Below are 15,212 nucleotides of genomic sequence, written 5' to 3'. Positions count from 1 at the left end.
ATAGCCCAGTAGAATAGAATTGAAGACGCAGAAATGAACCCACACACCTATGGTCACTAGATTTTTGACAAAGGAGCCAAAACCATCCAATGGAAAAAAGATAGCATTTCCAGCAAATGGTGCTGGTTCAACTGGAGGTCAGCATGTAGATTAATGAAGATCGATCCGTTCTTATCACCCTGTACAAAGCTTAAGTCCAAGTGCATCAAGGACATGCACATCAAACCAGATACACTCAAACTAATAGAAGATAAAGTGGGGAAGCATCTCGAACACATGGATACTGGAGAAAGTTTCCTGAACAAAACACCAATGGCTTATGCTCTAAAATCAAGAATCAACAAATGGGATCTCATAAAGCTACAAAGCTTCTGTAAGGCAAAGGACACTGTGGTTAGGAGAAAACGGCAACCAACAGATTGGGAAAAGATCTTTACCAATCCTACAACTGATAGAGGACTTATATCCAAAATATACAAAGAACTCGTGAAGTTAGACTGCAGGGAGACAAATAACCCTATTAAAAATGGGGTTCAGAGCTAAACAAAGAATTCACAGCTGAAGAATGTCAATGGCTGAGAAACACCTAAAGAAATGTTCAACATCTTTAGTCATCAGGGAAATGCAAATCAAAACAACCCTGAGATTCCACCTCACACCAGTCAGAATGGTTAAGATCAAACTCAGGTGACAGCAGATGCTGGCAAGGATGTGGAGAAAGAGGAACACTCCTCCATTGTTGGTGGGATTGCAGACTGGTACAAGCATTCTGGAAATCATCTGGAAGTTCCTCAGAAAATTGGACATTGCACTACCTGAGGACCCAGCTATACCTCTCTTGGGCATATACCCAAAAGATGCCCCAACATATTACAAAGACACATGCTCCACTATGTTCATAGCAGCCTTATTTATAATAGCCAGAAGTTGGAAAGAACCCAGATGCCCTTCAACAGAGGAATGGATGCAGAAAATGTGGTACATCTACACAATGGAATATTACTCAGCTATCAAAAACAATAACTTTATGAAATTCATAGGCAAATGGATGGAACTGGAAAATATCATCCTGAATGAGGTAACCCAATCACAAAAAAACACACATGGTATGCACTCATTGATAAGTGGCTATTAGCCCAAATGCTCAAATTACCCTAGATGCACAGAACACATGAAACTCAAGAAGGATGGCGAAAATGCTGATTCTTTACTCCTTCTTTAAAAGGGGAACAAGAATACCCTTGGGAAAGGATTGGGAGGCAAAGTTTAGAACAGAGACTGAGGGAATGCCAATTCAGAGCCTGCCCCACATGTGGCCCATACATATACAACCACCAAACTAAACAAGATGGATGAAGCAAAGAAGTGCAGGCTGACAGGAACCGGATGTAGATGTCTCCTGAGAGACACAGCCAGAATTTGGCAAATACATAGGTGAATGCCAGCAGCAAACCACTGAACTGAGAATGGGACCCCCGTTGAAGGAATCAGAGAAAGGACTGAAAGAGCTGAAAGAGCTTGAGACCCCATATGAACAACGATGCCAACCAACCAGAGCTTCCAGGGACTAAGCCACTACCCAAAGACTATACATGGACTGACCCTGGCCTCCAACTGCATAGGTAGCAATGAATAGTCTAGTAAGAGCACCAGTGGAAGGGGAAGCCCTTGGTCCTGTCAAGACTGAACCCCCAGTGTACGGGATTGTTGGGGGAGGGCAGTAATGGGGGAGGATGGGGAAGGGAATACTCATGTGGAAGGGGAGGGGAAGAAGTTAGAGGGATGTTGGCCTGGAAACCGAGAAAGGGAATAACATATGAAATGTACATAAGAAATACCCTCTTTAATAAAGATGGGGAAAAAAGAAAAAAACAAAAGCTTAGACTCTGAAGTACAATATGAAATACAAAAAAGCTACCCCAAAAAAGTCTTGCACTAAATAGCTCTATTTCCATGTTAAGCAAAGCTTCAGAAACATTGGCTTTATATAAGCTCTTTCCATTTTAAGAAAACACTGCATTTATTAAACATGTGAAAATTCAAATTCATAAGCCATAAATTTTGGGGGGAACCTGTTTGCTTCAGTCACTAGTCCTACCTTTGCAAAAGGACTTATTAGTAAGTTATAGTAGTAGTTGGTTTAAAAATTAATCACTTACAGGAAAAGCAGAAACTATTAAAAGCCAGTTTACATTTAAAGGTGGTATACATAAACATGACCATCCCAAATTATAACTAAGTAACCAAATTTAGAGGATTAGACTTACAAAAATTTGATTTGCATGCAAGTTCCTTTCTACAAACTAAGGCATGGAAATGGAATCCGGTGGTAGCTTTGCTTGTCCAGGAACAAATATCTGGGTTACAGTTTCCAAGTATCCATCTCAGTGAGGCCACCACTACAGCCCCCCATCAGGTGCCATCTAAGAAGTGGGGTCTGTCTCAATGAGAATATACTATAGTGGACTGTGGTAAATCTGAAAAACTTGTCATTCAAGATAGACACATGAAGATTCAAATGCATGAGATACATAAATTAGGGGGGAAACCCTCTGTTTTCTTTAGTCACTAGTCCTACCTTAGCAAAAGGTCTTATAAGTACGTTGCAGTAAGAGTTGGCTTAAAGAAAATAATCACTGACAAAAATAACTGAAACTATTAAAAGCCAGTTCACATTTAAAGATGGCATAAACATGAAACATCCCAAATTACAACTAAGCAGCTCAATTTAGAGAATTAGATTTACAAAAACTTGATTTGCATGCATATGTATTTGTATACATAGATTTGTAGAAATCTATATATATATGTATACATATATATACACATATACATATATATGATCTTCTCAAGTTTGTTTGAATACATGAAATTATTGACTATCGTGATGGCGGAGCATGAATTGGTTAGAAAGTACTAACTGTATATGAGAGCAATTTCTCATTCCAAACAAGAAGGGGGATGTTTATCTATCACTGCATGAAAAATGACTTAAAGACATAGCGACTTAAATCTTTACGTTTATTGTGGATTCTGTGAGTCACAAAGCGAATACTGCTCAACTGTGGGACATTTGCTGTTCCGAGTGGACTGGCTGGGATGTCTTTATAATGAAAGGAAAAGGTGTCTGCTGCTGAAACTCGCAAGATGCCTTTGCCTACATGCGTGTCCTTGGTAAGGACAGCTCTAGCCTGGTGCGTGTTGCCCATGGGGTTCATGTGACGTCTGGAGCTCAAATGTGAGCAAGTGCAGTGGAAAACATAGAAGCTCCAGAAAAATTTTTGAAACCTCAAACTCAGAATTTCCACAGACTCATTTCTTTTATATGCTGTTGTCCAAAGCAAATCTAACACCGCCAAGAATACAAAGAAGGGTGAGAAACATAGAAGACAGGCTACACAGAGGAAGAAAACACACTATAAGGGAAGATTTATGGGTTTCTTAGGGAAAACTATAGGTCATTAGCTGAAACTTAGAACCAGTCACATTTGATACCATGTATCACTGGACGCAAAGACAAGCTGATATAAAATTTGCACTCACCTGACGGAACTGCTCCAAGTCAATCTTGTTACCCACTAGCACGAGGGGAATTTCATAGGTGTGACGGACCTGGAAAATCAGCTCCTTGAACTTGGCAGCCTCCTGGAATGACTGGCGGTCAGTGACAGAATAGCAGATGATGAAGCCCTCTCCCCCACGCATGTACTGCTCCCTCATGGCCGTGAACTCTGCCTGAAGGAGAGAAGAGTAGGTTTTAGTTGGAGAGTCAGTATGCAATTTAATATATTCTTGTGGAATGTGAATATTTTAAACTTTTGAGCATATTGATATTTGATTAGAAAAGACTCAATTTAAGAGTTCCTGGGCAGATATGGTAAATAACGAATTGTATACATGAGATTTGTTTTTATATTTTAATGAACTCACATCAGAAATTGAACCAATTTGTATACTGCAAACATTATAAGCCTCTGGGTTCATGTTAGATATGGCACTACATTAATATTTAAACATTCTCTTACAGCCTGTCTTTTGAAACTTTTTTTCTAGAAACCATTGAAGACATGTATGATCAAAGGAAATCTGACTCCGCTTTTCAAATAAGAGCACATTTGTAAGCGGTATCTGGAGCAAGTCCTCCAGAGGACCTGGGGAAATGAACTACTTTTCTATTCAAAAATACAAACACAGAAACTGAGATATAGTGAGATGGAGTGCCTGCCTGGCTTGTGGGGATCCTGGGTTTAATGCCCAACAGAGGAAGGAAGGAAGGAAGGAACAAGAGGTGGGGAGGACATACTAAGGTTAGAGTCTTAATTACTTTTGCCTTCCTGGGAAGGTTTTAGTGTGGATAGTACAGACACACCCATATATTACAGTATTCTTAGGTTTGTCTCAGAGAAGTTCACAAACAGATGGACCTGGCTGCCTGAAGACAGATTAATTTCTACACTCTGCTAACTCCTTCCTCTTCACTTTTTGCAAAAGACAGGCTACAATCCCGATGGTCCCAGTCCCCCATCTGATGACCCCTGCCATATTAGCCTTTCATTCTGCTTCCTGTGTGTATTACAATTTCCCAATGTCTGAAAATCCTAACATTTAAACTGTAATGCCTAGAGTTTCTTTAAGTCAAAAATATGCCATTTTTGTATTCTTAGACTGAATCTACTGCTAAAATTACAAGGAGTGATTAGACAGATACAATGGGCAATCTAAAGTTTGGGCTTGTCTTTAAAAAGGCTTTTTCACTCTGGGTCATCTCTCCAGCCCCATGAATTGTTTTTTGCTGCTTTACAAACAATGCTACAATTTATATTAAATTCTATCTCTCACTAAGTTTACAGTATACCTGAGACATAAACTTGCTCAAAGAGAACATTCCTCTCTTTTTGAGAAATTGTAAAAATTTCACTGCCTCCAATGGAAAAAAGATAGCATTTTCAGCAAATGGTGCTGGTCCAACTGGAGGTCAACATGTAGAAGAATGCAGATCGATCCATGCTTATCACCCTGTACAAAGCTTAAGTCCAAGTGGATCAAGGACCTCCACATCAAACCAGACACACTCAAACTAGTAGAAGAAAAACTAGGGAAGCATCTGGAACACATGGGCACTGGAAAAATTTCCTGAACAAAACACCAATGGCTTATGCTCTAAGATCAAGAATCGACAAATGGGATCTCATAAAACTACAAAGCTTCTGTAAGGCAAAGGACACTGTTGTTAGGACAAAATGGCAACCAACAGATTGGGAAAAGATCTTTACCAATCCTACAACAGATAGAGGCCTTATATCCAAAATATACAAAGAACTCAAAAAGTTAGACCAAGCAGGGAGACAAATAACCCTATTAAAAAATGGGGTTCAGAGCTAAACAAAGAATTCACAGCTGAGGAATGCCGAATGGCTGAGAAACACCTAAAGAAATGTTCAACATCTTTAGTCATCAGGAAATGCAAATCAAAACAACCCTGAGATTTCACCTCACACCAGTGAGAATGGCTAAGATCAAAAAACTCAGGTGACAGCAAATGCTGGCGAGGATGCGGAGAAAGAGGAACACTCCTCCATTGTTGGTGGGGTTGCAGACTGGTACAACCATTCTGGAAATCAGTCTGGAGGTTCCTCAGAAAATTGGACATTGAACTGCCTGAGGATCCAGCTATACCTCTCTTGGGCATATACCCAAAAGATGCCCCAACATATAAAAAAGACACGTGCTCCACTATGTTCATTGCAGCCTTATTTATAATAGCCAGAAGCTGGAAAGAACCCAGATGCCCTTCAACAGAGGAATGGATACAGAAAATGTGGTCCATCTACACAATGGAATATTACTCAGCTATCAAAAACAACGAGTTTATGAAAATCGTAGGCAAATGGTTGGAACTGGAAAATATCATCCTGAGTGAGCTAACCCAATCACAGAAAGACATATATGGTATGCACTCATTGATAAGTGGCTATTAGCCCAAATGCTTGAATTACCCTAGATGCCTAGAACAAATGAAACTCAAGACGGATGATCAAAATGTGAACGCTTCACTCCTTCTTTAAAAGGGGAACAAGAATACCCTTGGCAGGGAAGAGAGAGGCAAAGATTAAAACAGAAACTGAAGGAACACCCATTCAGAGCCTGCCCCACATGTGGCCCATACATATACAGCCAACCAATTAGACAAGATGAATGAAGCAAAGAAGTGCAGACCGACAGGAGCCGGATGTAGATCGATCCTGAGAGACACAGCCAGAATACAGCAAATACAGAGGCAGCAAACCACTGAACTGAGAACGGGACCCCCGTTGAAGGAATCAGAGAAAGAACTGGAAGAGCTTGAAGGGGCTTGAGACCCCATATGTACAACAGTGCCAAGCAACCAGAGCTTCCAGGGACTAAGCCACTACCTAAAGACTATACATGGACTGACCCTGGACTCTGACCTCATAGGTAGCAATGAATATCCTAGTAAGAGCACCAGTGGAAGGGGAAGCCCTGGGTCCTGCTAAGACTGAACCCCAGTGAACTAGACTGTCGGGGAGGGCGGCAATGGGGGGGAGGGTGGGGAGGAACACCCATAAGGAAGGGGGAGGGAAGGGGATGTTTGCCCGAAACCGGGAAAGGAATAACACTCGAAATGTATATAAGAAATATTTAAGTTAATAAACAAAAAAAAATGAAAAAAAATTTCACTGCCAAAGATATTGTATCAACAATGCAATTGTATATAAAAGTGACTGCCTCTTTTTCCACTCTGGAGGCTTCTGGTTTGTCTATTGGTGGTGTACTGTGCCTTAAGGAAGCTTTTTAGTTTCATGAAGTTCCATTTATTAATGATCAATATTAGTGCCTGTGTTATTGGTGTTCAGGTGTCAATGCATTCAGGGTTATTGCCGACTTTCTTTTCTGTAAGGTTCAATGTGCCTGTTTTTTTGCTGAGATTTTTGATACAATTGGACTTGAGTTTTGTACAGGGTAATAGACATGGATCTATTTACATTCTTCTACATGCAGACATCCAGTTAGACCACTTTAATTTTTCCCACTGTGTATTTTCAACTTCTTTATGTAGAAAAAAAACTGGGGTCCATTGGCATATGGATTTGTCTGTGATATTGATTCAATTAATACCCCAATACAATGAGATTTTTATTACCATAGTTCAGCTTGAAATCAGGGATGGTGATATGTCCAGAAATTATTTTATTATTCAGAATTGTTTTAGCTAACCTGGGGTTTTATTTTTCTGCATGAAATTTAGTATTGTCCTTTCAATGTTTGTAAAGAATTGTGTTGGACTTTTGATAGAGATTGTGTTGAATCTGTAGATTGCTTTTTATAGGCTCACCATTTTTACTATGTTAATTCTACCAATCCTGAGCATGGGAGATCTTTCCATCTTCCATTATTTTCTTCAGTCTGTCCTCAAAGACTTTAAGATTTTGTCATGCAAGTCTTTCACTTGCTTGGTTAATGTTATTTCACCAACTCCACATCTCTAAATCCTCCACAATGGAGGAGTTAGGGGAAAGACTGAAGGAGCTGAAGGAGTTTGCAACCCCATAGGAAGAACAACAATGTCAACCAATCAGATCTCCTCAAAGCTCCCAGGGATTAAACCACCAACCAAAGAGTACACATGAAGAGACCCATGGATCCAACTGCATATGTAACACAGGATGGCCTTATCTAGCATCAGTGAGAAGGGAGACCCTTGATCCTGTGAAGGCTTGATGCCCCAGTGTAGGGGAATGCTAGAGCAGTGAGGCGGGAGTAGATGGGTGGGTGGGGGGAGCACTCTCATAAAAGCAGAGAGAGGGGAGATGCGATAGGGGATTTGTGGAGGAGAAACCAGGAAAGGGGATAGCATTTGAAATGTAAATAAATAAAATAACCAATAAAAATTAAAATATATATTTTAATTAAAAAATGGGGTGCAGATCTAAACAAAATTTTCAGTAGGGGGATCTCAAATGACTGAGAAACCGTTAAAGAAATATTCAACATCTTTAATAATCAGAAAAATGTAAATTAAAATGATATGAAATTCCATCATACATCCATTAGAATGGCTAAGATCAAAAACTCAAAAGATAACACATGCTGGTGAGGATGTAGAGCAAGGTGAACACTCTATTGCTGGTGGGAGTGCAAACTTATACAGCCACTGTGGAAATTAATATGATGGTTTCTCAGAAAATTAGGGATTGATCTACATCAAGATCCAGCTATATCACTCTTGGACTTCACCCAAAGGACAATCCATCCTACCACAGGGACACTTACTAAACTATGTTCATAGAAACTATTTATAATAGCCAGAAGCTCAAAGTAACATAGATTTTCCTCATCCTAAGAATGGATTTTAAAAAAAATAGTATATTTACACAATAGAGTATTACTCCACTATTAGGAAACAAATGGCATTGTGAAATTTGCAGGTAAATGGATGGAATTAGAAAAAAATCATCCTGAATGAGGCAACACAGACTCAGAAGAATAAACATGATATGCACTCACTTATAAGTGGATATTAGCTGTTAAGTAAAGAATAATTGCACTGCAATCCACAGACTCAGAGAGGCTAAGTATGGGGAGTATTCTAGGTACAATGTATGCATCTCCCTGGGAAGAAGAAATAAAATAGATTTCTGTGGGTGGACTGGGGGCAGGCAAGGATGAAAACAGAAGGGATCAGGTCAAGGAGGCAAGGGTAGAGGGAGAAAATACTGAAGAAAGACTAGAATGGGGGCATCATTTAAGAGGCGACCTGGAAACCTAGTGCAGTGGAAACTTCCTGGAACCCATGAGAGTGACCATAGCAAGGTCTTCTAGTAAGGAAGGATATGGAACCTAACGGCACCATCTTCTGTAACTAGGAAAGGCTCCCAGAGGTGGTACTGGAACACCAACTCGGCCACAAAACCTTTGATCCACAACCTCTCCAATGGCAAGATGCACTTGGGCAATGGTGGCTCAGAGTTTACAGGTATGGCCAACCAATGGCTGGTCCAACTTGATGACCCAGACACAAGACATGCCCAACACTACCTGGATGATAAGAAACTTCAAGCTGGATGGCTAAGAGACCTAGGCTAGAACCAAATACCACTGACAAAAAGGAAATAAAAATCAATGAAATAATCCCTAATAATATAATCCTAAATTGGTGCCTAACCCAATAATCTCCAGAGAGTAGATACATAGACTCACAGCCAAACATTAGGCAGAGGTAGGGAACTCCATAGAAGAGGGATATGAAGGGTTGTAGGAGCTATAAGGGTCAAAGACACTAGGAAAACATGGCCTACAGAATCAACTAAGCGGGGCGCGTAGGGACTCATAGAGACTGCAGCAGCAATCACAGAGCCTACGTAAGAGTTTACATTAAGCCCTTTCCATACATGCTGCAGTTGTGTAGCTTGTTTTTTTTTTCAGGATTTCTAACAGTAGGAGTGGGGTATCTTTGGCTCTTTTGCTCTTTTACCTGCTTATGGGACCCTTTTTCTCCCACTGGGTTGCTTAATTCAGCCTTCACACGAGGTTTCATGCCTTGTCTTAGTGCATCTTGATATACCATGTTTAGTTGATATCGCTTGGAGGCCTGTTTATTTCAGAACGAAAGCAAAGGAGGCTTGGGGTTTTGCTATGCTAAATACTGTGCTCCCAGAGACCCAGGTGATGTTGTGTGACCTTGCCTCTCCCCATCCCAAGTTATTTCTGCTTGGTGAATAAAGATGTCATCAGCCAGCAGCTGTGCAGAAGAGACATAGGTGGGGTTTAGGGTTCTTGGTATTGGGGTCAGAGGAGAATCACGTAGTGGGAAAAAGGTGAAGAGAGGAGAAGGCACCATAGGGTAAGAATCTTAAAATAATAGCCATATATATTAGCTAATTGTAGTTAAGAGCAACCCAGACAAAACATGACAAATTATATAGTGGAATTATTGGCTGGGAAATAAACATAATAGCATAGAGGACAGACATCTGCCCAGCTCTTGTGATGATTAAGGCTTATTAATAAATATAAAGGTTGTATGTGTCTTTTATCCAGGAACTAAATTGTCAAAGGCAGGGTAGAAATCCCAGATAGAGAAGAAACATTTCTGCAACATTTGGGTGGAGTCCGTCCTCCAAGTCATCATGCCCCTACCCTGCTTCTGTCAGGATATATTGTATGAGAGGAGAGTAGAGAAAACGGAATAAAAAAGAAAAGGTAATCTTCCATTTCAAAAAGAGGCCCTCTCTTTCATCCTCGTCAATGCTACTTTAAACTAATTTGTTTACTTTGGGATAAAAAGAACTGTGTCTATTTGATCCACTCATTATTTTGAGTCATGTAGCTGATCTCCTGTGTTGATTATTCATTCGTGTATTTGCTGTACTTACGGATTTAATTTATTGAATGAAGGAGTTTGTGGGATTTTTTTTTAAATGTGTTTGTTGTTTTCTCAGCTGAGAATTATTTTAATTTGTGCTAGGCATGTGTTTCTATGAAATATTCTATGTTTAATATAAAACAATACATCTGATTATTTCAGCACTAACTATTCCATAAAAAATCTAACAAATTTGGAAAGGAAAATTCACAGGGAACAATATTTAGAAAATGAGTGAACATCTAGAAGAGTTTAATTATATGATTAAAAGTTATATATAAGCTATATTAAAGAAGAGAGGAAGATATCGTGAGGGGGCACCAGTATTTAGACACTGAAATCAAATGGTTACAATTTCAAGCTTAGTCTGGGCTACATGGTGAAACTCTATCAAAAAACTAAAACAACAACAAAATGGATGCCAGTCCTTGTACATGATTGTGCTCATGTTCAATCTTTGTCTTTATAGCCTGAAGGCAAAATAAGGGGGTTAGTTATAATGCATGTCACTCAGGCCTGTGACTCACTTAGAATGTCCTCTTTCAACACATAATATCTCAACCTCTCAGTTTCCTCTTTTGTGAAAGAAAAATTAGAAGAAGAAAGAATCAATTGATAGAACAAACATGAAACTGCTTTGATGAATTTTTTAAATACCATACAGTTCAATCCTATTATTACTTTCATTAGAGATTGGACAAAACAGAGACATTCTCACTGGGAGAAGACACCTATGAGCTGCACTGAGTATGAAAATGGAAAGTTTTCAACCATAGTTATCAGAAAATTCACCAGGTTCGAGTAGAAACCTTTCCTGAATGACACAGATACAATAAAATGCTCACGCTGATGAGTGACTCCAAATAGCTAGGCTTCTCTCTGTTGCTCTCACAAAATCTGGGCAAATGTTTGTCTTAAACATCCTCAGAGGCTGATGGAACAAGGAATATTGAGCATAAGCTCTGTAGCTATGTGACATCTTAGTAACATGATATAGAGATCTCTTCACAAGGGACAAGCTTGCATTTGACATATCGTGTTTGTTCTCATTAGCCCATGAATTAAAGATTCTGAAACATTCTGTTGTCTGCACTTTATCCATTAATGTCAATAGCTTCCTGCTGTAAATGAAACTTGTTGGTTAATTATTCAGGAATATTACCATTGCTACCCATAAGCATCAAAGTACTTATGAAAAAAAGACTCTAAAAAATGTCATCTACACAAACATTTTTGGCATCTTCAATGCTATTTTGAGTAAATATTACAGTTTGATTTCTTTTCTTTGACATCTTCCCTTAAACTAATAGTGTGGGAATTCTATGAATTTTGAAACAAATAATTTCTGATAAATATCACCTTAGTTATTTGTATGAAATGTCCCCATAAATTATAGATACTTGAATACTTGGTCCCCAATTGGTAGTTATTTGAGGAAAATTAGGAAGTGTGGCCATGCTGGAGAAAGTATAGCATTGGGGGCCAGCATTGGGGTTTCAAAAGATTTGCTCCATGTGGGGATGTGGAGCTAGTGCTCTCTATTCCATTTTTGTGTGAAGATGGGCCTTTCGGCTGCTATTCTAGCACCATTCTGCCTGCCTGTTGTCAGCTCCCCTACCCTCGGGATGACGGACTCCGGTTCCTCTGGAACCATAAGCTCCAAATAAACTCTTTCCCTGTAAGTTGCTTTTGTCATAGTGTTCTATCACAGCAACAGAAATGTAACTAATTCAGGCCCACTCCAGGTTCTTAATAGTTGGAATAAGTATTTTTGGAGGAGGGTTAGGAAAGGGCATGAACCATCTCCTGTCTATGCCCACCAGGTAGAAGAATGAAATATCTTTGCCTCATGTTTAAATTAAAAAAGGACAGACAAACACACTAGCAGACTAGCATTTTAGGTGCCCCCTGGTAAAACAGGCACATTGTGTTATTTATTCTTATCAGAAAGATTCTGCTGGTCTCAGGATTAACACACACACACACACACACACACCACATTCACTCTCCTAAGACAAAAAGGCAAAGCAAAAATGCAAATCAGTCACACACCTGACATGCCTAGTGACAATATATGAAAAATGAAAAGAGCAATAAGCAATAAAAACCTTATCCATGTTTGGGAAATGTGATATATATATATATATATATATATATATATATATATATATAAATAAAACAAATGTCCAGTGAAATGTAGAGATTGAAATAAGGCAAGAACATGGTGATAGTGAATGAGAAAGAGGTTGAGGTGAGGAAACAAGATGTGATAATTTTCCTAAAATTTATTATTCATAAGATGATACTAAACTTTCATACACATCATTTTTAAAATTAATATATCATCACCTTAAATAACCAACCTTGGCTCCAATGTATCATTGCATAGCAGTAAAACATCCAGCGCCTGCATACCAACAGACTAGACATTTTTGAAGGGCACCAAAGAATTTATGTGGTTGACTTTTTTGTGTATATAGGGGTAGGGACATTGTCTGTTGGGTTTTGGAGAGACAAAGATTCATTGATGTATCCCTAGCTGGCTAAAGACCTACTATGTAGACTAGGGTGGCTTTGAACTCACAAAGCTCTGTGTGACTATACCTTGCAAGTGCTGAGCTCGCAGAAGTGCACACCAGACCCAGGTGATCATTGCTTTTGTTTTCATCTTTTTGAAAGACGGAAGAATAGAACCAGTAAATATAGACAATTTTTTAGTCAGTATCAATTTACCATAACTTATGTAAAAACCAGATCTGAAACCAGTACAGAAAGTAAATCTTTTGTCTCAATTGGATTCCTTCACAAGTTCAATAGCTCAATAAAGATGGAAATGAGCAAACGACTTTATGAATGTGGGTAACATGGGGTAAAATTGTACCTAAAATGAAAAATACGACTGGGAAATCTATCTTTTCCCCCCATAAAATACCACTCTCTCCATCATTATAAGTTGCTTTGTCTGTCTGAACTTTTAGAAATGCAATGTGTCATGTATGGTGTACACACTCTGCTTAGCTTACTCATCAAATATTTATTGAGCCCTTGCACATGTCAGGCATCTAAGATTCAATGTGGTTTAAAAGAATACATATAATGAAGGAAAATATCCTTAGATAAACACAGAGAAGAATTATAAAAATAAGATATTAAAATCAGGATACAGGGAGAAAACTAAATTTGACTGACAGTTTGAACAACCAGAAAACAACACTAAAGTCTAAAATGGCCACTTGCAGTCTTAACAGTTAGGGCTGAGGATGTTATCTTTCTTGGAGTTGATTGAAGGGCAATTCCTTCAATGCTAACACATCGGAATCTGTAGTAGGTTTCCAAAGTCATAATCTGGTTCCAACCCTAGCTATGCCAAGCGATGTCCCTGAAACTCATGACACTGGGGACAGCTTATCTAGAATAAAAGGAGAAAATAAACAGTGTGTGAAGATGGGGACAGGTGGTTGAAATCCCCTGGACTTTTGTGTCTAAAATACTGGGAAGACCATCAGTCATAATGTTGACATTGATCATTGGGAATTTAAGAACTATAGAATTAGGCTGTTGTGAAGGAAGGTCCTGAAAAATCTCTGTCTCAAATAGACTTTGAAATAAAGTTTGCAATACAGAAACCACCCTAGAAGTTATAATCCTAGTGAAAAAAATGAAAATGTGAGGTCTTTGTTCAACATTTATGGATAATTAATAAGAATTCTTAACTCAGGAAAACAAAAGTCAGAAGGAAAGGCCAGGCACAGGATCCTTCTGAGTGGTAAGATGAAGGTAATATTACAAAACCATAAGCCTATGACACAAGTCACATTATAATACATCAGGCATGAAGTAGCAATTGTGCACTAGTGAGACATACCTGGCATGCTGACTTCCAAAGAAAGGATCTGTAGTGGTTCGGCTGAGGTACAAAATCAGTGAGGTTTCCTAGCCCTGATGATGGTCCACACCTGTGCAGTGACAGGTCTTTCAAGAATATCGACAAGTGGAGCTGGGGAGACCGAACTCAGAGAATGGGTGTGAAGCCACATACTTCAAGTGGAACGGAAGTGATGTAGTGGAAAGGGTACATTTTAGGTTCCAGGTTACTCGGTGGGTGCCATGTTCCTTGTCTGTAGGATCAGATCACTGAAAACCCAATAAAACCTGTTTCCATTTTAATGTGATGGAAAATCTGGGGGAGAGAGCTGGATTCTCAGAAGTTCAGACAATCCTGAGAGGACAGGTGAGACCACCACTTCTGTTCACATTCCTGGCCCAAGATGAACCCTCCTGGAGCCCTCTGGACACAGTAACAAAGGAGCAGTCTGAGATAGGATCCTTCCGGTTTCTGCCTGTGCACGGAGTTGACACTGTGACACAGCTCTCTGTACCCAAATCCTGCTGGAAGAAAGTCAGTCTCCAGGAGTGCTAATACATAGGCTTACTGGAGAGTTAAGCTACTGTCAAAGACAACAATACCAGCTAACACCAAGGATAAGCAGATGGTGAGAGGAAAGGGCAAGAACTTAAGCAACAGAAACCAAGGCCACTTGGAATCATCAAAACCCAGTTCCCCAACCACAGCAAGCCCTGGATACCTTAACACACAGTAAAAACAAGATTTCGATTTAAAATCACAACTCATGATGATGTTAGAGGACTTTAAGAAGGACATAAATAACTCTTAAAAAATATAGTACAACATAGATAAATAGGTAGAAGCCTTTAAAGAGGAAACACAAAAATCACTTAAAGAATTACAGGAAAACACAATGGAACAGGAGAGGAAATTGAAAAAAAACAACCAGGATCTAAAATTGGAAATAGAAACAATAAAGAA

General features: G+C 39.2%; 1 protein-coding gene across 1 annotated transcript in view; it reads right to left on the bottom strand.

Moving 5' to 3' along the window:
- Positions 1-3,373: 3,373 nt before the first annotated feature.
- Positions 3,374-15,212, bottom strand: part of Rit2 (Ras like without CAAX 2) — a 168,587-nt gene continuing 156,748 nt past the window's right edge. The window contains exon 4 of the mRNA XM_032885855.1: positions 3,374-3,735. Coding sequence (XP_032741746.1) covers positions 3,502-3,735 — 234 coding nt within the window. The 3' untranslated portion in view covers positions 3,374-3,501. The remainder of the gene's footprint in view (positions 3,736-15,212) is intronic.

Source organism: Rattus rattus, chromosome 15 (genome assembly GCF_011064425.1).
Source record: "Rattus rattus isolate New Zealand chromosome 15, Rrattus_CSIRO_v1, whole genome shotgun sequence".
NCBI classification, from domain to species: Eukaryota; Metazoa; Chordata; class Mammalia; order Rodentia; family Muridae; genus Rattus; species Rattus rattus.
Note: the sequence above shows the minus strand (reverse complement) of the source record. Positions and strands in the feature narration are given on the sequence as shown.